The sequence below is a fragment of the Trachurus japonicus genome, chromosome 15 (genome assembly GCF_045865225.1).
Source record: "Trachurus japonicus isolate A0001 chromosome 15, Traja_1.0".
NCBI classification, from domain to species: domain Eukaryota; kingdom Metazoa; phylum Chordata; class Actinopteri; order Carangiformes; family Carangidae; genus Trachurus; species Trachurus japonicus.
Genome location: NC_140921.1, coordinates 27,374,325 through 27,400,431, shown reverse-complemented (window position 1 = coordinate 27,400,431; position 26,107 = coordinate 27,374,325). Strand labels below are relative to the sequence as shown.

The 26,107-nt window shown below is 41.1% G+C and overlaps 1 protein-coding gene across 4 annotated transcripts; it reads left to right on the top strand.

Annotated features, from left to right (window-relative positions):
- The first annotated feature begins 1,403 nt into the window (after nt 1–1,403).
- Nucleotides 1,404–24,139, top strand: eno4 (enolase 4). 4 transcript variants are annotated; one of them, XM_085799041.1, is made up of 14 exons: nt 1,404–1,659; nt 8,516–8,644; nt 10,916–11,082; nt 12,203–12,345; nt 14,178–14,347; nt 14,431–14,559; nt 15,487–15,555; nt 16,127–16,291; nt 16,426–16,551; nt 19,001–19,175; nt 20,387–20,448; nt 22,097–22,214; nt 22,692–22,817; nt 24,087–24,139. In XM_085799041.1, the coding sequence occupies exons 1-13, from the start codon at nt 1,492–1,494 to the stop codon at nt 22,781–22,783; spliced, it is 1,713 nt and encodes a 570-aa protein (XP_085655167.1). In that variant the 5' UTR covers nt 1,404–1,491; the 3' UTR covers nt 22,784–22,817; nt 24,087–24,139. The 4 variants fall into 4 exon arrangements, with proteins under 4 accessions (XP_085655167.1, XP_085655166.1, XP_085655169.1 ...); XM_085799040.1 differs by lacking the exon at nt 24,087–24,139 and having other exon boundaries at nt 22,692–22,952; XM_085799043.1 differs by lacking the exon at nt 24,087–24,139 and having other exon boundaries at nt 16,136–16,291; nt 22,692–22,931.
- Nucleotides 24,140–26,107: the final 1,968 nt, after the last annotated feature.

Here is a 26,107-nt window from a genome sequence, read left to right as displayed (position 1 = left end):
AGGAATAACTTTGCGTTTCTCCTGCATCTTAGGCAGTTATCTCCCTGTGTGTGTGTGTGTGTGTGTGTGTTTCTTTAGGTTACTGCTTGTGCTGTTTACATGTGTCTCCTACCTTAATTTGCTGACTGCATGAATTAGGCGCCACAGTGATCATGCTTGTTTTTACTGATGTCAAACCTAAACCATCATGTCACGCGGTGAACACTCACCAAATCAAATTGAGATTTACAGCCAAACAGCCGTAAAGAGAAAAGCATATCTTGTGGGTAATTGTGCATAGTGAATGTCCTTGGAAAGTGATTAGCAGAACAGTTTACATGAGTTATGGAATCAGGCTAATGAGGTTTTTGGTGACATGAACACACAGCAACTCAATGTCACATAGGCCTAAACTGTACATAACCACAAAGCTATTGAAAAAGTAAATGGTGAAAGTCAGTCTGTCAGTCCAGATGGATACAGTTACTGACAGTAGCCTACAGTACAGTAGGCCCTAGGGCCTAGGCTATCTAAACTGTATAGATTCAGCTCAGTTAACCTGTTTATCAACCGGTCATGGGAGGGATTGGTTTCAGACTGTTTGTGTTGTTGTTTCAATCTTAATGTTGCTAAAAGATTGGTCAGTCAGTTTCACAAAACTAAACACTGACTCATTTTAGGTCAAAAAAAAAAAAAGAAAAAGAAAAAGAAGAAGAAGAAAAAAAAGACATTTGACACCATACCCACAAGCAAAATCATGCCTATAGTAATCAATGACACCAGCACTGACCAACTAGGCTAAACCCAAAGAACATAGCTCATAATTTGTTCAATTTGTTGAACAAAGAAAAAACTTTGAAAAAAAAAAGAGTTTTTACAGAATGCAGCCTTTTTTCTGAATTTTCATTTCCTTTTTATTGTTACACTCTTTACCAAAAGCAAAACGACCTTGTAAATGTTGAACTCTTCCAAAAGACAAACATTTCTACAGGGGTAATAGAGCTGACTGGTTGGATGCAGTTCTACTGCACTCTAAACTGGCTATTTCTTTATATTGAAAAAGTCTTAATTTACCCAGAATTCATTGTAGTCGGGTTTGACCCCAACCCTCCTAAATAGAGTAGCCTAGGTCCTATGGCTTAAGATTGTATCTGACTAGGCTACAAACCACAGTGGAATCTAGAAACTGGCCCTCTATTTACTGGCCCCAGGTTTCTCACAACAACAGTAGAAAATGCCCGATTTGATTACAAAGCTCATAAGCAAACTGTTTGTTAAATTTTTTTATAACGTTATTTGCATTCCCACCTCTCTGAAAAGCAGAGGTTACACAGACTGCAGGACTCCTCTCTCCTCCTAATTAAACACAGCGTTTTATTCATGACGTGACAAGGAAGCGGCGTCTCTGATCTCCCTGTGTGCCTCGCTGTCGCTGGACCATGCGCTGGACCGACTCGTTCCCATGGTAACACACAACACAAAGCCGACAAAGACGGTGACGAAGCATGAACAATGTCTTATCGAGGAGTAAGCAGCCGTGTTTCTGAAGAGGAACGGGACTTCTATGAAATGAAAAGCGCAGCGGCGGAGTTTTACCGGGTCAACAGAGTCCCGGAGCAGATAGAGGGAGCTCTCAACGAGCTCTACCTCCACAAGCACAGAGACGTTCACGGCTTCCTGGTACGACCGTTTCTTTCACTGTTGTTAATAGCCTACTGTAGGTAGCCTGGCAGTCCGGCGGTGATTGTGCTAATCCTAATTTATCTTACTTTCTACAGCTAAATTAGCTTAATTAACAACTTTACCAACTAGCTAGTGCAGCAAAAACGATGACGTTCTAGTGGCGTCATTTTTCCCTCAGGAGCTCTCATGTGGTCTGACTCTGGGGCCGTTTACTGTTTTGGCAAGCAACCGGAAGGGAGACAGGCCTTTCCGTCAAAATAAAAGCATCAAGCTAATAGAAATGCTGTGAAATTTTTATAAGTTTTATTTTGTTGAACACTTCTTTTTTTGTTTTACTTTGGTGAATTTGGTGAATTCCGGAGCGGCTCTCTAGACCGGAACCAGAATCCAGACAAAATTCAGAGTGAATGGATACCAGCATGGATCATGGATCTATTATGATGCAGGCTCTTCTCCTCTCTGTATGAGGAGCCTGGTGACACAAAGCTAGATATGTAGGAAAATTCAGAGGGTCTTATGAAGCTAACTAGGTGACATTCACTGCTGTAAGACCACAATTTAAAACACCTCCTAAAGGAAGGATTTTTAAAAAGACTTTTTGTACATTTAACCACCATAGGAATGAAAAAACAAGAACAAAACAAACAAGAAAGATAAATCAAAATAATATAACATTAAAGGAAATTAACACACAAGACTGTAAAAGACCTCAGGACAGACTAATAAGAATACTAAGACAGCTTGTGAAATTAAATTACAACATGTATTAGGCTATGCCCATGAAGACAACTTTGGCGCTTAGACCCCGGGATCTTGAGGTGAAGGGGTGGAGGTGGGTTGTGGGAATTCTTGGCTGAAATGACAGCTGGATGAGAGCAGATAGAGAGAGAAAATTTGAGAGCTAATGACTGATTGGTGAAAGAGAGAAAGGTGGCTGACTGTGATTGGACAAAATCAAGTAAGGAGAAGAGCGAGAGGGTAGCGGGAAAATTGATAGGTGACTCAGTGAGCATGCTCAAAGAGACTGAACCTTCACTTAGCTTCATTAAAGGGACAACGAGGAGTTTCTATTCAGTTATAAAAAAGTCTCACGCTAATGTGGATGAATCTCCGCTACCCACACTTGTTAATGGCTCCATCTTCGATAAATATATCGTTCTGTCTCTATCGTTATTTTGTTATTATTAGTGGTGGCGGAAATGCTGGTTGAGCCGACCAGCATTTCCTTCGTGGCGAGTCATGAGAGTAACGCAGCTGAATCGCCGTTTATGGTCAGAACTACGACGGTATGTGAACCTCTTTGAACCTCTGACTTTGATTATTGATGAATGAAAACATGAGTCTGTCTTGCACCGGTCAAAGAATTTTACGGTGCGCGCGGAGGCTCATAAATGTAGTGTGAAAACGCTTCGCTTTTCCAAAACTCCTCGTCGTCCCTTTAAGACTTTTCATTATCGTGCTTATACCTTATAGCCTGGCTCTCGCCAGACCCTTGTAGTTCCACAAAGCTACGCCAGAGGCGCTACGCTCAGCTTCGCACAAGGGTCTGGACTCGAGGCCAATGCAAACTTCTTCCCCGGAGCAAAAAATAATGAACCAATCAGGATCGCCGGGCGGGACTTTCTGAGGTGTGACGTAGCGCTGAAGCGACTGTTTGAGTCAAACAACAATGGCGGCTCGCAGTGAGTGGCTGAAGTAGCACGTCATTCAAGATAACGGACAAGTGGTTTATCCAATCACATACAAGATTTTTTTACAAGGCTCCGCCTTCTGAAATGAATCGCCTATGGAGCAGTCCCAGACCCTTGTGCGGAGCTCAGCGTAGCTTTGCGGAACTACAAGGGTCTGGCGAGAGTCAGGCTATATACCTTACCTTTGATACAGATTCTTGATTCTTTTTTTCAACATCAAATTCATTATGTAACTAAACAACCACCTCTTATAACATCTTGGTCCAACCTTCTGTATGCTTATCAGTCCACTGAGCCTCAATATCATCAAACCAATTCAGTCAGTTTGTAAAACTATAGGCTACGTTCAATACAGAATATAGAGATATCTGACAGACTTGACCTTTGATTTAGAGAAAAAAACATTTACTATTTTATCACGATGATAAAACAGTACACACAACTATCTTCTGCTTACCTGGGGTTGGGTCAGTTTGAGCAGAAGGTTCTGGACATCCTTCTTCCTTAGCAACATTTTCCAGCTCATACCGAGGACCCTGAAGCATCTTAACTTGTTAACTTGAAGTTCAATGCATTTGTTATTCTGAATGCCTCTTAACCGTGTCTGAGGGAGAATACATTATGGATTTTTTTTTTTAGCTCAACAGTTTTGAAGCAGTCATGGTCTACTGTTTCTACATTCATGTCAGTCTGCTGTGGTGAAACGATAGTGGCACAGTGGTGCTAGGGCAATGGATTGTGGAAAGGCATTTTATCCTCTTCCTTTTTCTAAAGGAAGGGCCAGAGTGTACTATGCAAAAGCAAATGAGGATTGAAGCTCCATTCCTCAGCATTTAGAGAATTCAACCAACTCTTATCACCGGTGAGATCTGGGTCATTTTACTCAGTTAAGAACACTCCTAAGCAAATAATAACTATTCATCCACAGCCTTAGTCTGACTGCACCATCTGGAGCTAGTGCCGCATTCAAGTACTGCTTGAATTTTCCGGAACTTTAAAATAAATTGTAAAACTTTTTTTTTTAAATGGGGTTGCTAAAATAAACCACACTCCCTTGACATGGGACTGGTAAACCATCCTTTCCACTGCACCTTAATGTTAGTTGGATTTCAACATTAACTCAAATTACAGAGCAAATTAAAGCAGAAGTAAGTGGTCCGGTCGTTTTCGCTAATGCTGCGTTCCAGGCCGGCTTTTGAAATCGTAAATTACAGCTTCAAGTCACAACTTACGACTTTGTAGCGTTCCAGGCAACCCACTCGTGTTTTTCTGCATCTGGCTCAGAGGTGAAAGTCTTCACAGCTCGGTGTAGCTGTCAAGGTATAATAGGTATAGCTCACCTGGTAGAGCAGCTTGCACTGTGAGCAAGGACTATGTTCCAGTCTGGGATCGAATCCCAATGTGGAGTTTTACGTTAAACGCGCTGAATCTGTAATTGTACAATGTCCAGCTGTCAGCAAGCGGGGGGGTGGGGTGCGAGGAGGTGGCTGGGCGGGTGCAGAGCAGCGCAGTCTCCGCCCACCCCCCAGAGGTGCATTGCTAATGTGCATGGCTAATGAGCTGGTTTTAAAATGGCCGAAAAGGGTCCCGCGACCCTTTTCGGCCATTTTAAAACCAGCTCATTAAAATGGCCGAAAAGGGTCGCGGGAGTGGGACTTTATTTTTTTTTTTATTATTTTTTTTTTTTATTGAAGAATAGTTAGTTGGGATGTACATTGTGAAATGAGGGATGAGGGGGTTACAAATAAAAATGGAATAATGTCAACAGGTTCAGTTACATAGTATCATGACAGGCAGGAGAAAACAAGGGATGTACATTTCATATTAGGCAAACAGAGGTCTATTCAAAAACGTGGAAACAGAGAGAATAGTGCTATGGTCTTTATGGCTTTCTTGTTTTCAGATTGACTAATTAGGTTGATGTATTGTTTGATTTCGTTTCTGAAACGGTGAGTGCAAAGTATTTGATTTGTAAATTTGCGGTTGTGAATATGAGCTTTGGCTAAAAATAATATCAAATTGATTATATAATATTGGTTTAATTGGGAAGCCGTGACTGAAAAGAAACCAAACAATACATTTTGATAGTCCAAAGCAAAGTTTTTGTCGAAATGTTGACGGATAAAAGTAGTTACATTTTTCCAAAAGGATTGCAGATGAGGACATGACCAGAAAAGATGTTGAAAATCTTCTGGAGCCTGTTTACAGAATGAGCAGAGTTCATTAATGTCTTTTTTATATCTTTGCATAAATACATTGGAGGGATAGACACGATGGATTAGTTTAAGGGATACTTCTTTGATTTTATTTGTGATAAAATATTTGTAGGGGAGGGACCATATGTTTTTCCAGATCAGGTTTGTGAATAAATTATTCCAGTATGAGACAACATTGGGGGTACTGATGTTTTCTTTTTGAAATAATGCACGTACAGTACGGTTGTTTTTTGCTGAGAAGCAGATTCGACCAACTTCAGTCTGTACAGGCTCCAGAGGTAAGGGGTCAGACTCAGGTAACAAAACATTTTTTAATAACATAATCACACCAGAGGGTATCGCATCAAATACTATTGCATATTCTTTCGGAGGAATAGGAAGTGTATATTTATTTAAAAATTCTGAATATGATAATAGTGTGCCGTTAGAATTGAAGAGCTGACTAACCAAAATAATGCCATGGGTGAACCAGTTCTCTAGAAAAAGTGATTTGTGTTTATATAGTATGTCCCTGTTATTCCAAATATAATATCTGTGGGGGGTGAAGTTATGTTTATAAATCAAAGACCAGGAAAGAAGTATCTGTTTATGAAAGTTGGCTAGTTTTATGGGAAGTTTTTCAATATTGTAGGTACAAAGTAACAGAAAATTAAGGCCACCGACTTTGGAAAATATATAGTTGGGAATGAAGTTCCAGATTGAAGTTGGGTTTCTGATGAATTGTTTGATCCAGTTGATTTTGAATTGTTTAAGAGTGGAGAAATCTAAAAAATTAAAACCTCCATTCTCATATGAGTTCATTAAACTTGATTTTTTAATGTAATGGATTTTGTTTTTCCACACAAAGTTATAAAGAATTTTGTCAATGGCAGTGGTGGTCTGTTTATTTACTTCCAGAGATATTGCTGTGTATGTAAGCCGAGATAAGCCCTCTGCTTTAGATAAAAGAATTCTGCCCTGAAGGGACAGATCTCTCTGAAACCAGGAGTTGAATTTTTTCTGTGTTCTTTCTATAATGTGGGTAAAATTCAGAGAGCATCTGTTGTTTGTGTTTTTGTTGATGGTGATTCCCAAATAGGTGACAGACTCTTTTACAGGTATGTTGGAGATAGATGAAAGAGAATAGTTTTTAAGTGGTAACAGTTCACACTTACTTAAATTCAGGTGAAGTCCGGATGCACTGGAAAAAATTGAAATTCGGTTAACAGCAACAGAAATTTGTGAGGCATTTTTTAAAAATAAGGAAGTGTCATCTGCTAGTTGACTAATGATGATTTCTTTGCCTGCTATGGATATCCCTTTGATGGGGCTCTGCTTGATGAAGTCAGAGAGCAACTGAGCACATATCAAAAATAAATATGGTGACACAGGACATCCCTGCCTGATTCCACAGCTCAAATCAAAACGTGGGGAAGTACCTGTCTGCATTTTAATTGAACAGTTTGCTTTCTTATACATAGTTTCGATTGCTGAACAAAAGTACTTACCAAAACCAAGTTTCTGTAACGCCTGAAACATAAATTTGTGTTCAATGGTATCAAATGCTTTGCGAAAATCCAGAAATAAAATAAAACTATCGTCAGGGCAGTAGTCAGCATAATCAATAAGATCCAGGACAAGTCTTATGTTGTTGGATATGTGTCTGCCCTTCATAAATCCTGTTTGCGTTTCATCAATAATGTAATCCAGTACTGCTCTAAGTCTTTTGGCAAAGATTCCAGCTAAAATTTTATAATCATTATTGAGGAGACAAATAGGTCTCCAGTTATCTATGCGGAGTGGGTCCTTATTGGGCTTTGGGATAAGTGTTAAGAGCGGGAGTGGGACTTTAAAGTCCCACTCCCGCGACCCTTTTCGGCCATTTTAAAACCAGCTCATTAGCCATGCACATTAGCAATGCACCTCTGGAGGGTGGGCGGAGACTGCGCTGCTCTGCACCCGCCCAGCCACCTCCTCGCACCCCACCCCCCCGCTTGCTGACAGCTGGACATTGTACAATTACAGATTCAGCGCGTTTAATGTAAAACTCCACACTGGGATTCGATCCCAGACTGGTGCATAGTCCTTGCTCACAGTGCAAGCTGCTCTACCAGGTGAGCTATACCTGTTATACCTAGACAGCTACACCGAGCTGTGAAGGCTTTCACCTCTGAGCCAGATGCAGAGCGGGGCGGGAGCTTGTAGCACTAGTGCCCTCCCCTGGAGCTGTGACACCCTCAACTCCAGTCTTCCTGAAACTGCCAGTTCGCGTCTGCCATTGGTTCACAGCAGTTTGAAGGCAGAAAAACTCTGAAATGCAATTTTGCACTTCCTTCTCTGCTGATAAGTGCTCTAACACAAGAAAAATGCCACAGGAACATGTGAAAAGCTCAGAAAACACGATTTTCACGGGAGTGGGTCTTTAAAGAATAAACCTGTTCTACCTTATGTCAGCAATGGCTTGTGTAGGTATTCATCTACAGAATGCCACCTTATTAATGCAAGACTCATAGAAACATTTGTGGAAAGGAATTCACATTACCAATACCAATCTCTTTGGTTTGTTAGCTTAGAATGTGATGACACCAACAAAAGCTCAGATATGGGAAATTGTAGTTTATGATAATCATAATCATCCATGACTCCCAGTTAAAGTCCTCAACTCCCTTGATATTGGATATTGTTACCATCAGAACTGGGACTGTTTGACACAACTCAGGTGAAGTGGGTTTTCACTTGCTCCTAGTCTTTGAACTTCATTAAAATTCACAATCACCACATTTTGCTGTTTGTCGCTTCATTTGCTGTTACCAATATGAATTTTGCCACAATGTCTATTCTGTGTGCAAAGGTTGATTTTAATGACAAAGAACAATTTAAAAGCAGCATAATGGCAGAATCTGGGGTTTCTGAGTGTGGTGTGGCCACAACTCACTGTGGTTAAAAATGTCTTTTTCATCACTTTAGGCAAATTACTTTGCAAACCTCTCTGCACCGCCAAGGATACACAGACTGAAGGGAAGGGAGGTTTATGACACAAGTGGGCAGCTGTCCATTGAGGTGGAGGTCTTCTGCATCGTCCACAACAAGGAAAAGGTAAAACTCGTACCACATCTTGCCTTGTGGCTACAGGACAGTCCAGATGAATGGTTGCTTTGTCAACAGCTTGGATTGGCTCATGTGAGACTCTGGATATTCAGTTCAGTGTATGCTTTCAGCATAAAGATTGTACAAATAAAGATTTAACAAAGGAGATGTGATTCATTAGCGATGTGCTAATGGTTGAAAATGAGGGGGCCCTTCAAACATGCATTAGGCTCTCATGTGAAGATAAATAGCTGGAAGCAAAAAGTGAGCAAAAACAGTGGCAATCAAGACACTAACCCTGCTTGACCCCTTCCATTCCACTTATTTACAGTATCAGAAAAAAGGCAGTAGGAGATGTTAGGTCAGAACCAAGGTCATGGTGACACAGTTGGCCCAGTCAATAAGCAGACATCCACAGTATTACTCCTCAGGGCCAGAGAGATAATAATGAGTATAATAACTTATATTAATTAAGATATCTTCATCTGTGTAGCACACAAATGCAATTAAAACAACAACAAAAAAAGTACAGATTTTAAAATGATTAAATAACATGTAACTTTGAAATACTGTGTTTTTGTACAGTTATTATGGGCAGTTACACAAATCTTATATTGATTAATTAAAAGAACAGATTACTCTTCTAGGTTCCTCTGTAGATCAATCAACAGATAATTGGATGCTCTCTGTTACCATAAACAGGTGTGGGAAGTATTTATGTGTTGCTTAGCAACAGTCAAGTGCCAGTTCACATGTGGAACTATTTATGATGGCATAACCAAGTAAAAAATCTGTACTTGTTACTGTTAACTACATTGCATCCATAGAACTATTGTATGAAATGTCACACAAGGTCACGATGCTGAAAATCAACATAGCTGTGATTTCATTGCAGCCACATGAGGGAATCACAGCCGTGATAATATTCAGTACAACATTACGACCCTGGCGGTGATATCATGTAATTCACTGTAACTTGGATTACTTTGTAAAATCATGTACGCGCGGTACCTCACGCTGTTAATCAATACTAAACTCATGTGAGGAAATGATGTCCAGACGTCTTTGTGGAGTCATTCATCTGGCCCCATGATGGTCAGTTTTCAAGCACCAGGAGCCTGAATGGACGCTCATGTGCTTGCAGGAATAACTAACAGATGTTCCACATGCACATGCAAAAGTGATGATCTTATTCCAGATGTTTTTACAGTTTGTACTACAGGTCATCAAATCAACAACTCAGTGCAGCACATTCTTTCCAGGTGGATTAGTTGCTGTTTTCAAGACTTTTCATTTTCCATAGCAGGGAAATATGTGTCTATTCACACTGGTGACCAAAGGACAGGAGCTGGAACATTGACGATACATGATGGAATATTTCATTTAATTTCACCTTTGAGTATGCAGTCTTTGTAGGACATCAAACTGAATCAGACAGTGGTTTACATGAATAGAACATTGATTAGCAAAGCTCAGATCCTTGCTCCAGCTGTTATCTACTCTTACTATTCCTAGTTTGCCCTCCCAGTTCCTTTTATACTGCCAATATGCACTCGTCCACTTTGTTGCAATATCTCAACATGACTAAAACTGCACATCCTTTTACTGAACAGTCCATCAGACATTTGTTTAATCTACAAATTGTCAAGATGAGTCTTCACAAGGTGTCTCACCTGCAGATAGAAATCATCTTTGGTAGCCTATACTTAAGCTGCTTAAACAATGCAAATGTATCCTGAATATATACCCTAACATGTTATAGTATAAATTGTTTTGCTCTTTGTCCCCAAATCTGAATGGCACTGTCAATGATGGGGTTTTAACTGTAGCATGCTTAATTAAGGTGCTTAGGAAGCATTACAATAGCAGCAATTGAATATGGTAGGCAGTCCTCTCATTCCATATCCAGCCAGCTGGTGAGCAGAATTAATGAATATTGGCCCGCCATATAATAGAGCAAACAATATGGTAGTACCAGCCTGCTATATGTTTTATGTTTGCACAGATGGCCCATCTGAATTCTGTGTATCTTACAATTTCATATTGAAGTAATTAGAGATCATTTGGTTTTTTAATTATAAAATATATATATTTTTATACTTTTAGTTCATCATGAAAATACTATGAAAGAATATACCATTCAGAGTTTACATAACCTATGGCCTGGTGGGGTCTTTTATGGCCGCCTGCTTGAGGATCTTGTTAGTCTCCTTTATCGGGTCCAAGTGGAAAATCCTCCCCTGACTCTTTGAAGTTGTTCTTTTTTGTGTTTGTGTTCAGAGTGTTGCCTCAGCTGCAGTCTCCAGCCACTTTGAATCTGAAGAGCCCAATAGCCAGGAGTGGTGTGACCATGTGATAACTGCTGTGCAATGGGTCGATGAACCTCTGACCAACATGTTGAAGGACCAAAACCCCTGCGACCAATCAGGTGTTGACCACATTCTCAGGTAACGTTCAGATGTTTTTTCAAGTCAATCTGGAGGCTTGCATCCCTGACTGAAACCTTGTTTATGAGTTGTTTGTTTGTTTTTTGTATAACTAATTTAATACTACAACATACATTACTAAGTTGAATTCTTTTCAGTTGCTGTGCTTAAAGAGTCATCCTGATTCCTGACAAATCCAGTTTTAGAAAGCTTAGTTGTGTGTTGCTCTGAATAATCCTTTAGATCCTGACAGGTGGGAATTGCTGCTTCGTTTAGCAGAAATCATTGTTTATCTAATCATTCATGAACCAGATGTTTTTTTACCAGCAGTTGAATTATACCCTGATCGCCATAGCAAACAGACTGGGGGATAAAAAGCAGTTGAAACATAAATAAAGTGGATTGGATTCATTTTAAAAGTCGTTGATTCTGGGTACCAGGCTGACTCGACTGGTAGAGCATGTACCACAAAGTCTTCCCAGAAGCAGTCTGGGTTGCAGAAAGCCAGCATGAGAAAAATTTGTGATATGATACAACACTGGTCAATATCATAATTGCACGAACAAAATGTGATAAAAATCAAATACTACAATGTGCAGTTTTGACTGAGTAAAGCTAAAAGGTTGTGAATGATGATGCTTACACACATGACCATAGCTGTTGTCAGCTCATCTAAAAAGTTCACTCCTCGCTAATCAGTGATTGACCCGTGCTCCTTAGCAGACACAGGACAGGAAGCTTCCAGGAGATCAGAGCTGAGCTGTTCTTTAATTCCGCCCTTTTGTTTTTGTTTTTCTTATAAAGATCCAGATATCCAATGACTCCTTCCTTCATTTGGTTAAAATATAGTATTTTGAAAGGTCTAATGGTGCATGTGGCTTACAACTAGATTTTCAAGAAAGTGTCATCTGCATGAAATCCTTGTATTTGTGTGCTAGAGTGGTGCCTCCTTAGTGATGTTAAATAAGTTTGACCTCAGGCAGACCACTGTTGTTGTTATGTATTATAGGTGACACAAATATTCTGAAGTTCTACACACTTTCACATATTCATTTGGCACCTTGCGTATTTTATCCTGAACCATGAACATGCAGTCTTCTTTTAGAGTTTCCTTTATGATCTTGTTTCACTAATTTCACAGTAATTTCTTCCTGGCTTGGTACGGGGAGGAGAAAGACATCCCCAACGCTGAGGAGGAAGAGAGTCATTCACCCAGCGAGTCTGAGATGGTTCTAACTTCTGCACCGTCTGCACAGGCCAAAGACAAGAAGACTGCTGATAAAGGTAGGGTGGGGACTAATTGCAACTAGTTCTGGAGCAGTAATTCCCAATATGTGATATTAAAGGGATAGTTCACCCAAAATTCAAATTTCACTCATTATCTACTCACCCTCATGTCGACTAAGGGCTGGGAGAAGTTTCAGAGTCATCCGTGCCTTTTTGGAGTTACAGGGGGGCTCGGCGCAACACTGCATGTCCATACGACGGTTGCGAACGGGGCTCACTTTTCTTCGTCCAAAAAGACACACCAAAAAACATCCAAATACCTCCATACTGCTCGTATGTAATGTCCCTCTTGTATTGAAGCCCCAACATGAGAAATTATAAAAAAATTAAATAAGTCTATATTTTAAGCTTGTTTGTAGCGGAAGCTCCCAGTGTCTCAGTTCACGGCTCTGCCGGTGTCAGTGCAAATGCAGAGCCGTGAACTGGGTGTCAATGCAAATCGCGCAAGACTGACACCGGCAGAGCCGTGAACTGAGACACTGGGAGCTTTCACTGGGAGTATTCTTGAACACAGCCTTAATCGGTCCTGCTTCCCCTCTCTGAGTTGACAAACAGCTTTCCAGAAGTTCCTTGAGGCCAGACAAAAGTCCTCCTCCATGAAGTCAAGCCATTTAAACAAAGTCCATCCTCCTCTCCTGTTGCTTCAGCCCAGACCTAAAGGACTCCCTCTTCAGCTTGACGGCTTCCCTCATCATTGGTCTCCACCAGCGGGTCCTCAGGTTGCCTCCTTGACAGGCACCAGTGACCTTGAGGACCCAGCTCCCAGCCACTTCTGATAATGAGACTCTGAACCTGGTCCACCTAGACTCCATGTCCCACTTTCCCCCAGTGTATGTAAAATTCCTCCAGAGGTGGAAGTAGACCTCATGGACAGGGGCCTCAACCAGACGTTCCTCATTGACTCTCTCCACACATTTGGGTTTACCATGTCTGTTAGAAGCTTTCCCCTCCATGTGATCCGGAAGTCAGTTACTGAATGCATCATAATCTAGATTCCAAGACTCATTCAACTCTTCATTTATTTTCCAAAGCAAATATTTTACATATTTTACAAAATCATAGATTTTAAAATAATTGTTCTTGAGTTATCTCTATGTCTATGTAGCTTGTCTTTAGATGGCATATTTTTGGTGACCAATACAACAGTTGGCGTCTTGCCGGTTTTACAAAAAGCAAAAGGTGTTTTTCCATTGGTGGACAATACAATGTCAAAATACTCAGGCATTGTTATCTAAAGAGAATGAACAAAGCTCTGAGTCACAGATGAATAGTTTTCTTGTACAGGGGCAAAGAACAAAGACGTGTCAGCTTGAAGCCATCATCAGATGGATTTTCCATTGGCTTTGGGATTGTTCCAGAAAAAAAAAGTCATTTTAATACACTAAAACTAAATAAGTAAACCTAGTAAACTAAAATTTGTTTCACGTTTTGACCAGCAAGATGTCAACCTAGAACAGAAACAGAAGTGGCCACAAACTCACTAACTGCACAGCTGAGACCTGGTCTGTGTCTCAATTCAAATACTTCCATGAGTACACTGTCATAATACAGTATGTGCACTATGTACTTCTGTAGTGCGCAAAGTTCGGCGGTTAGTGTTGTCTCAAAATGAATACTGTCGTTGCCCGCTCACCGGAACTAACAAACGTCTCAAACTGGTTTCATCAACCAGACAGTCAGTTCAATGTAACAATGCTTGCCAGGAGCACCCTGCACATGGCTGTGTGTTGCCAAGTGTTTAGCACTTTGCATTGTCTCCATTATGCAGGTGTTGGGTCTGTTCCCATGTCTCATGAGTTTCTCTAATGAATCCCAACCTCGTTGCACAGGTAAAAAGAGCAACACTGCAGAGAAACCGTTCCCTCCAGCAGAGCCATTAGAACCAGTTGTGCCCGGGAGCTTCGCCATCGGCTCGGTGTCTCTGGCTATTGCTAGAGCTGCAGCACAGTTACAGGGCCTCCCTCTGTACAGACACATAGCAGCGCTTAAGAACCAAGAGGTTAGATCACACAATCGTAAAAAAAAAAAAATACTACACAAACTGTGAGAAACATTTAATGACGTCTTCAACACTTTGTCCAGACTCCAACACAGTTTCACGTCCCTGTATCCTTGGTGACTTTGCTGAGCTGTGGGAAGACGTCTCCCGGAAAACTGAACCTGCTGGAGGAAGTCATCCTGATCCCCAAGACGGGACAACGAGTCAAACAAGTACACACACCGCTCTCACCCACACCTCTGTTACAGGCTCTGCCTTTGGTCCACGTCTCAGTCAGTACGTTTACATGCAGAGCTTAATCGAGCTATGCTCAAAATTCGATTTTGGCGTCAAGTCGGACTTCTGTCCTTGTCTCAGTTTACATGCAACTGAGAAAATCGAATAACTGACGGGGTCCGCCCCCTCATGCGGCGTCACCCGTTGTTTCAGCGGGTTAATACGCCCCCTGTCCTGTTGACTTTCCTGTCACCTCGTAAAAAACTGAATATAAACAACTTAGTAAGCTTAATAATAAATTCTCAACTGCAGTTCCCGACCAGACGCACCAGTCTGGGCCGGATTTGCGCTGAGAAAAGGGTACAGGCTTCCTTTTTTCCTCTCTTTCTCTCTCTCTCTCTCTCTCTCTTTTTTTTTTTTAATAAAACACTCTTGCTGGTTGTGCTGTGTGAAATGCATTGAATCGGCGCTGATGTTGGGTTTTTTTTTTCTTCTCTGCTCCACTTTGTGCCGTCTCTACTGTTGTGGAGCATGCGCACATGCATTGTCCAGCTTCAGTCCGACTAAGGCGTATACATGACGGAGAAAATCGAATTCCAATCGCATTATCTGGGTGTCTTAATCAGAGTTCTCCAACTCCGATTTCAGTCGGACTAAGGTGTTTACATGCACTTCAGTTGTCCAGTTATAGTCGGATTAAGGCAATAATTCATTTTTTTCAAGTGTCATGTAAACGTACTGACTGTGTTGGCAGTTGATACAGACGTGCTCCCTGTGTAAAAGTTTGTGTTATTTGTGCAAGTTCATTGCCTTCTTTGTTGTGACTGTGACATGCGTTATTATTGACGAAGCACCTCAGCTATTCAATATTCAATTTGCTATAACGTTTATAAAATGCAATGAACTGTGAACTTCTTCAACAGATCATCACAATGATCCTTGAGTTACAGAAAGAGATGATGAGAATAATGAACACTTCAACAAAAGCCGGGGTGAGGGACACTGCTGTTGATTCACTTTAAGAATGGAAACTGTTCACACAGGCTTTATGATTGTAGAGAATGCAAAAGGTGGAGGCAAAAGCTTTTCTTTTACTGAGCATTTCCCGAAAGATACACACAAAAAAATTGCATTTGTGTATGGCTTTTCTTTGCGTAATGTCCAAATTAACTCAGGTATTCAGGCCTGGAAATGCTTATTATGTATTCAATACTTTAATTTGCCTTTTCCTTCAGGCAGTATTTTTACTGTATCATTGTTATAGCCTGCATTGTTCAGTGACCCCTAGCGCTTACATTCATAACGCAAACAGTGCAGAGGGTGAGTGGAACACACTCATCCTCGAAAAACCTTGAAATGACAACCGTCTCATTCAGACCAATGAATAAATACTCATCCATTGTCAGTCACACGCAGCTTCAGGTAAGCTACTTTTCAACAGACGTTTCTCAAGAGGGGAGATGTAAAGAACATTGTGGGTTAATGTATTTATTACCACTGGATGGAGAAAAGTACGTTATATAGATCTTGTTGAAAAGGTGAACCTTTTGTGTTTGTTTCGAGGCAACTCAGGCAACTCTGCACAGCAGCGGAGCGCTAGCTGTCGGCTACGAGAGGCCCGAGCAGCCTCTGGATCTCATCTCTGAAGCCTGCGCTAACCTTGGACTGGCACTGGGAACAGAGATCCATTTAGCATTAAACTGTGCCGCACGCGAGCTAATAGACTATGTAAGTTGATGAAAGGTGGTCTCTGACTTTAAATCGGTTCAAAATTCATACAATCAAAAAGGACAGTTCAAATCTGAATGCAGTGGAATCACACCACTGAGGACGACTGACTTAGTTTTCTCTCCTCCTCTCAGTCTAAAGGAAAGTATGAAGTTACAGCAGGAGTTTTGAAGTCTCCAGATGAATTAGTGGACACGTACCAAAGCCTTGTTAGCAAATACCCAGCGATCGTGGCTCTAATCAATCCGTTCAGGAGAGAGGTGAGTTCAAAACACTATCATTCTTTTCTCAACATTGTTTGTATATTGTACATGTTTCTGTGTAGTTCCCACTCAATTCAGAGGGTTGAGCAGAAAAGTAAAAACTATTCTGGCAAATTCCTAACAGCCTAACAGTGAGTTCTTAGTGAAAAAGTGTTTACAGTATATTTTAGACTGATACTGGCAAATTATATTGTATTATTTGATTGCACTAAATTGTATAACATTTTTAAGAACTTATGAGTATTTATTTAAAATAGGGACAGAACTTATTATTGTATAACAGATGTAAAATAGCCTTTAGGCTAATTCTGGCATGTTTACATTTGTTAAAGGGACAACGAGGAGTTTGTATTTGGTTATAAAAAAAAGTCTCATATTAATGTGGATGAATCTACATCACTCACACTTGTTAATGGTTTCATTTTCGATAAATATATTGTTTTGTCTTTATAGTTATTTTGTCATTATTATTAGTGGTTGACTCGCCCAGCATTTCCTACTTTCGGTTTCGCAGACGCTGCCCGGCGGGTCATGGGAATAACACCACCGGATCGCCGTTTATGGTTGGAACTACGACGGTATCTAATCGCCTTCGAACCTCCGACTTTCATTCTTGATCAGTGAAAACATTCTTGGCAAATGTTTTCGCTTTCGTCCGTCTTGCGCCGGAAATACTTCGCTTTCCAAAACTCCTTGTTGTCCCTTTAAAATGTTTTTATTAATGTGCATTGTCCCTGATTTTTAAACCTTTAAATAAATAAATAATTGAACATTTATATGTAAATATGACAGATTCTAGCCATAGGCTTATACACACATAACAAAGTCACAGGAAGAAAAGGAAACAGATTATAGAGTCATAGGAGGTCATAGGAGCAGACACGTGTACACAGGTGGATTACACCACCCCACATGACAGGAAGTCACAGGGACAAACAGATGTGCATACATCAATCAATTACACCACACCCAGTCATCACCAACAGTATTCACGCCACACTATAATAATGAGCATTCCCTTATGGAGGGGGGTAAGCTGTAGCCTCGTAAACCAGCCTCTCGCGGAAGTGCATTTCATTTCATTCCGAGGGAGAGTCTGGCCTCATTGCCGCTGTAAGCGTTTGGACTGAAACCCTCAGAAGGCCGAGCCAATCAGCGTCGCCCGCTGTGATTGACACAGCACGTTGGCCAATCAGGGACCGACTGGTGCAAAGCCCCGTCACTACACCAACTTGCTGATTGGCTGAATGGGGTTGTCTGTCAACGCTACTACCAAAGATATTAAACCGTCTTTGCTACTACTCCCGTCCAGCTCCCGCCCACCCCAAACGCTTGCAGGGGGAATGAGGCCAGACTCTCCCGAGAAATGAAATGAAATGCATTTCCGCGAGAGGCTGGTTTACGAGGCTAGGTAAGTTGTTCCATATCATGCTTCCCTTGAATGATAAAACATTTTGACTAAAAGAGGCTTTCCTGGAAGTGCACTGTGCAGTCACCATTAAGCAGAGCCCTGGTTAAGCAGGTTTAGTATTTTTAACGCTTTTTTGTAGAGAGATTCCACAGGTGTGAGAGTTGTGGCCCCTGTCATGGACCAGCTAGTGATGCAATAACTGAGATGTGAAAGAATCAAGGCATGTAAAAATGAGGTGGCAGTAGTCTGTCACCCCTGGTTGTTAGAATGATTAGGGCATTTAGGGCAGATAAGTTAACAGTGAACTGTACTGTTGAGAGGTTGACATGGGCAGGTTAGATTTGGTTGCAGTGCATTGGTTTCCATAGTGATAGATGTACTTGCCTTTCCTACTGGTTTATCGTGAATACTTGGACTCAGCATCACACCTGACCTGACTGCCTAATTAATGTTACCCACAGATTCTGTTCAACCACAGAGGTCCAGCTTAAATCACACTCTAAGAATAAAAAGAATGCAAGTAGTATTCTGAGTTGAGTAGTTGTTTTTAGAAGTATTTTTTGTGTTTTAAAGGGATAGTTCAGCTTTTTTGAAGTGGGGTTGTATGAGGGCCAGGAGAAAGAACCCTCCCCCTCCCCGCCTGTGTGGAGGAGTACTGAGTGAGTTGGTTAGTTCCAGATAAAAGAAAACTTTTTTCCGACCAGCTGATGCATTGTAAATTTTGACCTACTGTAAGATCGTACTCTTGAACTGGTGGATTATTTTGAGACGGGACTTCTCGTAGGCGGCGAAAATACGCTGATTAATCGTCATTAATCTTTCATTCACAACAGTCTGTGTGTTTCTCAGTGGGGGGAGCAGAGACCTTTCTACTGCAGTTTATGTAATATACCTAATGGCCATTTATAGCTCATACAACCCCACTTCAAAAAAGCTGAACTATCACTTTAAGTGTGTTTGTGAAATTAATGAGATATCTATAAAATGTATGTGTTTATAGTATGATCTTATATCCTTGTTGTGTTTCTCTATAAGGACAAAGTTCAATGGGAGAAGCTGAGCAGTCTGATTGGAGACTCGTGCTCGCTGCTTTTTGATGTCACACACAAGATAAAGGCCCTGCCCCATCTGGGGGTAAACGGTCACATCTTAAAACACACTGATGAGACGACTGTCAGTGATTTGATCAGCATCACATCAGAGCACCAAGGTAACGGATCGATTGATTTATACATTAGTAAAATACTGTTCAAATTAACTCCCACAGATAGAGTTCTACATAGAAACAGCATTGTCTTTCTGTTTATACCGTTTAAGAGTTTACAGTTACTTTAAAAAAAGACATAGATGCTATTTGAAGCTTTCAGTTTCACCTATAAACCATCACCAGGAGCAGATACTATATGTGTATAAAGAAACAACAGGTACCACAGAGCATCAACATTTTTAAGTGTATAAATTGATGTAAATAAGACATAATTACATGATGCATATACGTCACATTGTTGATGTTTCCTTTGTGACACGTGTTGGAAAGGAGCCAATGACAGATGGAACCCTGCAGCTGGTCATTGTTTTCTACATTGCTTAGTACTGAACCAATCTGCTTCACCAACCCTGTGGTGCATTTACTAAACATTTTTTCAATTCATTACACGTTCACGAGAAAGTTCATGTTATCAGTGTTGAGCTCAGGTCTGGGCTGCACCTGACCATGAAGCAGATACCCAACTGCACTCAAATGCATGGTGTTATTGCAGTAGATAATGCATTGTTTGTTTTTTTTAATCCATAGCTGGGGAGTGTGTGGATGTTAGACTTTTGACAGTCAACCTGTAATCTAACCCAGAATTATTCAGTATTCCAGAACCAATAATCTTACCTTGTATAACAAACCTACCAGTGGAGATTTGAATATTTACTTTCGAGGAGGAAATGCACCAACAGTTTAAAATAAAGGGACCACTTTTTCTGACAGCAAGGTGACCAGTCAGTCTACCAGTGTGCATTGCCAGATTGATGTTTGAAAGGCCCCCTTACTCAAAATGTGTGAATTCTAGCCATTTTCTTCTGACCCAGGGAAAAAGGAAAATGTGGCAGTAGAGTAGATTACTGTAGATTTATGTGGAACACAGCAGACATGCAGGCAGTTCTTGTAGCCAGCCAGTGCTGCATGATTGAAGCAGCTCAAGAGCTCCAGTTGGTAAACTGACGAAAGTGAAAGTAAACTCTGCGACTTGGTTGGGAATTTCAAGACAAAACACCATCAGGTCCCTTTGTAAAACTCTGCCAATTGTTACCAACTGAAGCTTTAAGCTAGCATCAGTCATGCTACCATACATTGATCATTAATATCAAAATCATTTGTGAATGATTGTTTTCAATGCTAATTGTGTAACTGTGTGTGTTGTTCACCTGCAGGTTCAGTGTTACTGGGTACAACGTCCAGTGAGCCCTGTGATAATGACTCACTGTCAGATATAGTAAGTTGTTTTCCCTCTCTCGATGTCCCACTTAGTCCAGGTCCAGATCTATGTAGAAGTGTCCTGCTTTCTCCAACCTTCTTCATGTCGGAATGATGGAGGACACTTTGCTTCAGTGCAGCAGAAACACAAAACTGTCTCTATGCCTGGACCTGAGGGGAGATCCAGGCCTAACCTGGACCACGACCTGCATGGGTGGGTCAGGCGGGCTAACCTCTACACCAGGAACAGCAGCACTTTGACCCCAGAGTGCATTCCTGGAGATTACTTTATGAAAAGTGCTTTACAAATAAAATGTATTATTAATTTATTATTATTATAACTGAAAGCACCTCACAGTGCAAATATATTTCAAGGAGTATTCTGTAAAATTCAGTTTTGACTTGACTCCTTTTACTTGATGAGGAGTTCTCCTGAAAATATTTAAAGGGATATTTCAACATTTTTGGCAAATCCAGCAGGAGTAGGTTCATTACCTTTAATTGTCAGTGCAAGCTGTTTTTAGATCGGTGGGGCAGAGACGCTAGCTCTGCACGGCGCACGGTATTTCCAGCTTTCCCTCATCAAACTCATGTGTGTATTATTTATTGTGGTGTATGTGGTGGGAGTACTGTATTGTTTTTCTGTGAGAGCAAAAACCAAGACACATTCCTATCAACTTGATTTGACTTGTTGACATGGCAATAAACTCTTTGAATCTTGAATCTTAAAGGGACAACGAGGAGTTTTGGAAAAGCGAAGCGTTTTCACACTACATTTATGAGCCTCCGCGCACACCGTAAAATTCTTTTGACCGGCGCAAGACGGACTCATGTTTTCATTCATCAATAATTAAAGTCAGAGGTTCAAAGAGGTTCACATACCGTCGTAGTTCCGACCATAAACGGCGATTCAGCTACGTTATTCTCATGACTCGTTGCGAAACTGAAAGTAAAGAAACGCTGGTCGGCTCGACCAGCATCTCCGCCACCACTAATAGTAACAAAATAATGATAGAGACAGAATGATATATTTATCGAAAATGGGCCCATTAACAAGTGTGGGTAGCGGAGATTCATCCACATTAACATGAGACTTTTTTATAACCGATTAGAAACTCCTCGTTGTCCCTTTAATGTAACATTTATGAGACAGAGTTGTTTTTGAGGCAAATGTGTAGCCGGAACTACATTCAAGACACGGCTGCTGGGGGGAGTTACTTCAAAAGCAAGTAGTTCAGTATTTGCTTCATTTGTTGTAATGTTACATCATTATACGTTATTATCTCATAGCGTGGTGAATGTGCACGTCACAACTTGTCCACCAGAGTGTTTTGGAGTTGTTGTGTATTTACTGTAGTTTGATGAGGGAAATGTGGAAATACCATGAGCCTCCGTTGCGTTAGCTGAGCAGCTCACGTCTCTGGCCCACCGATCTAAAAACAGCTTGCACCGACAATTAAAGGTAATGAACCTATTCCCAAGACTATAGGGATTACCATAGGCAAGTTTGCCAAAATGTTGAAATATCCCTTTAAAGATGACAATATGATGTCCTCTGTCAGTTGGAATCAGTAAAGCTTTTTTGCCGAGCATCTGGACAGTGAGCATCACATGTTTCCTCATTACCAGTTTGTGTCTCACAGTCTCCTGCTCTTCTCCTCTCACAGGCTGTAGGTTTGGGGCTGGACTATGTCAAACTGGGAGGTCTGAGTGGTGCTGAGAGGATGACTAAATACAACCGTCTGATTTCTATAGAGGAAGAACTGGCCCAACAAGGAATCCTGGGTGGGTTTTTTTATGCTGTTCCCTCATCTTTTTTTTTTTAGCTTGACAGAGAAAAAGGAGGCCAGACAAAGCGACGGAGGGAGAGGTAGTAATGCCCTGAGCTTGAGAACACACATCCTCCTCTCTGTGTTGGATGTAAAAAGAAACTGTGTGAGGAATCATACAAATGTGTATTTGTGTGTGTGTGTGAGCGGAAGAATGAAGGCCCCTACCTTAGAGCTGTTAATTGGCTGCCTAATTACACACAGGAACAAATGCTTTCCCAGTCATTGTTTCCAAAGAAGCAGGCAGGGACAGTGGAGAGTTAATGAGAGAGGCCTGTTTTGTAATCCACTCCCGTATAAAAAAGTTTATCTCACATAGTTGCTGGTGTTTAACGTTTGTGCTCGGGGTGGAGGTAGATGGAGTGGAAGAGGAGGCTGCCTGTGTTCCCGCTTTTATCCATTCACTTGATTTCATTATTTTATCTTGTCACAGTCTCCAAGGAAAAGCACCCCCCTCCACTGTTCACTGACAACCTCCAGAAGCAGGCCACTACTGCAGAGAGACCTGTGTCAGGCAAGGCTTGAAGGAACACAGCTCCCAGCTTCTCTTTCAAACACTGTGTACTGTATGTCTGTTTTATCTCTTACTCGCAGGTCAGGATTTCACTTATAAAACCTACTGAGTTGATTATTCACATTATAAAATGCAATAAGCTAGGGTTACCATTCTGTTTCATTTAATATCTGGTAAATTAAAAAAAATCAATATGAAGCTATTGAGCGAAACGCGACTTTCAATAAAACAGTTTTTAAAAGCTAAACATCTTGTTGCTACTTCAGGTGTATACAAACCATAGAACCAGCTGCTCTACACAAGCACAGGTCTGCTTTGAAAGTCATAGTCAACCATCTCCTTGAAAATATCCTAATGTACTGTAGCAGCACTCATGAGCCATAATATAATAAACACATGAGAAAGAGTCACAGCTCACACACACATACATACACACGATAGATAGATAGATAGATAGATAGATAGATAGATAGATAGATAGATAGATAGATAGATAGATAGATAGATAGATAGATAGATAGATAGATAGATAGATAGAGGCATTTTCATTATATATAATCAAAATGATCTTTTTAGACTTGATTTAAATGACCCTGAACATTTAGCATAGTGCAAACTGAAGTCATAATGACAAAGAGAGACGTCCAGGACTGTTCATCTTTTACTATAGTGGTTTAGTGGTTGATGGCTTTTTGGGGCCACAGGGAATTTTTCACTGCAATAACTTGAGTGGCCACTGGGAAAATGACTGTAAATGTAAGGCAGAGTGGCAGCTTACTATCCAGGTTTTATATCACATTCTGATCATTTTGAAATAACATAAACCTACATTGTACATAAATAAATACTGCAGCTTTTAATGTGACAATCTGTATGATTCTGAAATGTCAATCCATATGCCAAGATATCCTATATTGTCTCATGTCGTGTGTATATATATACAGTATACACACACACACATGGTGGCATGCGAAAGTGTCATGTAAAAGTTTGGCCACCTCTGGTCAAAATTTCTATTAATGTGAACATGAAGTTGAAGATGAAATTATCTCTTTTTTTTCTCCATCTTTTACATTTTCAAAATGACAGAAAAGGAAAAGGTTTGGCCACCCTGCATAGCTAGTAGCTAGTACCACCTTGGTCAAAGTTATCTGAGAGCTCAAGTCTTTTGCAGGATGCTGCTTTGTTTCCCTGTTTCACATACAGTACGTATATATTATACATATATACATACTGTTGATATTTGGTGACAAAATTCAAAGAGTTGATTCACTGTGACACTGTGTCATTTGTGTCATGTGTTCATTTTTGCAGCAGCAGCTTTTCTTAAATAGAAGTGAATAAAAAAGGCTGTAAGATGCTATGGGAGGACAAAAGCCATAGAACACACACACGCGCACGCACACACACACACACACACACATATGCACGGCTGTGTCAGTGTTGTCCAACAACACTGACTGGCCTTTTGTCTTCATACCTGGTCAACACCCCGGCCGACCCCCTCTTCTCGTGGCTCCTCAGTTTCTGCAGGAAACCATTGTGTGGGTGTGACAGTAAAAAAAAAAACCGGAGTGGAGAGGAGCAGCTAGCGGCCGGCCTGCAGCACACAGAAAGGGCTGCTTGGATACAGTGGGGAGTGGAGGAGTTTCTCAAGTGCTTTGTGTACAAGCCACATACAGTTGCATCAATGTACCTGTCAAGTGAGTTGTCCCATATTCGCGGCTCTTTTCTGTTAAATAGACAACTGGCAGGATCCGGCTGACACCACAATGCTCCCGCTTTTAAAGGGTGGAAATATAAATTTAGGCCGAAGACGATAACAGAAGGTTTGTTGGACACAATACTGACATGCCTTCTTGCTTTCAGTTCCCGTCTTCACATTTTTAGATTATAATACAGCCAAATTTGATGTACTTTGATGTCAGACAAATAAAATAAATGACTAATGTTCTCCAATTGTTTTAGATAGTACTTGGTTTCTTGATTTGCTAGCAGTGTTGCTGTAAATGTCAGCGAGTGAAGACAACCTCTAATCAATGAAACATGCAGACACAGACTGAGGCCAGGTGCACAGCCGCAGCTCAGCCCAGGCTCCCTGGCAGGCAATTACTGTGTTTGGGAAAATAAATGAAATGACTAACAAAGTAGGTCAAATTAAGGACCTCCCTAATTGCTGGTCGCCGAAGGGACGAAAATACAAAAACAACAAAACATTATATTGTATCGGCTGATGATGAGAGAAGAGATGGAGCGTCGACAATGGGCCGCGGCGGTGGAGAAGAAGTGCGAGCGAAGAAAAGGACACAGCATGCTCCGTGTAATGACACGTTTGGCCTCGATTGGTGGTGTGTGTACCGTCTGTCAGTCAATGTCAGCGAGTCTGCAGCTGGTGCAGATGGTGACGAAGGAATTGACCTGGTCATCGACTTGGTTTCTCCTGAGGGAAGAGACGCACTTGTCACTCCTCCACTGGATCAAACACAATATTGTACGTTGGCACATTATTGAGTCGTGCCAGGATGTCCTCCACTAGAAACTTCTCATTAGACATGGAGGATATGAGGAGACGCCGATCAATACGAAGGCCTTCTCTTCTGCTCTCATTGTTCTTCCAGCGAGGCAGCTGAGCCGCTCACTGGCTCCCTAACCTCCAGCCTGGAGAACAGTCCAACAGGACTCTGCTCTTGTCAAATGTCACAGCCAAATTTCCTGTGTGCACGACTCATTAGTTCGGTAGCGTATCTATGTTCCCCTGGTTCTATGTTCCCTTCTTACCCCTGCAGAAAAAGGTTCTATGTTCCCCAGTTACCCAAAAAAGGTTCTTATTAAACAAAAAAAGGCAGGAAACGTAGCAGCAGCATTAAAGCAGAAGTAAGCCATCTGGTCGTTTTGGCTAACTTCGTTAGTTAGCAGCCCCCGCCCTCGTCATGGATCTATTGGTCCTCGTCACCACATTCACGCGCATCCCTTGGCTGCACACACAGCCCTTCATGCCGTTCTCTCTCCTCATTGGATAAAGGTTGTAGGATACAAGGAAGTATACAAGACATTTTCTCCTCGGTTTACAGCAGAGCAGAGTGACTGACAGGCCCGTGTTTCAGACCAAACACTCTATATAAGTGATTGCCGTCAGAAGATATAACTATTTAAGACTTATATTAACACAAATATTCCGCTTACTTCTGCTTTAATATGTTGTTTTAACATCTCTAAACACACACAATGGAACATAATGGAGAAGACCCAAACCCTAAAACAACATATTGATGCTACTGCTATGTTTCCAGACTTTTTTGGATAAGCAGAGAGCATAGAGCCTTTTTTTTTTCAGT

Bases quoted from the DNA above. Each gene is read 5' to 3' on its own strand.
- eno4 (XM_085799041.1), top strand. From the start codon at position 1,492: ATGTCTTATCGAGGAGTAAGCAGCCGTGTTTCTGAAGAGGAACGGGAC. The intron at 16,552-19,000 runs GTGAGTTCAAAA...TTTCTCTATAAG, and splicing joins TCAATCCGTTCAGGAGAGAG to GACAAAGTTCAATGGGAGAA. The intron at 20,449-22,096 runs GTAAGTTGTTTT...CTCCTCTCACAG, and splicing joins ATGACTCACTGTCAGATATA to GCTGTAGGTTTGGGGCTGGA.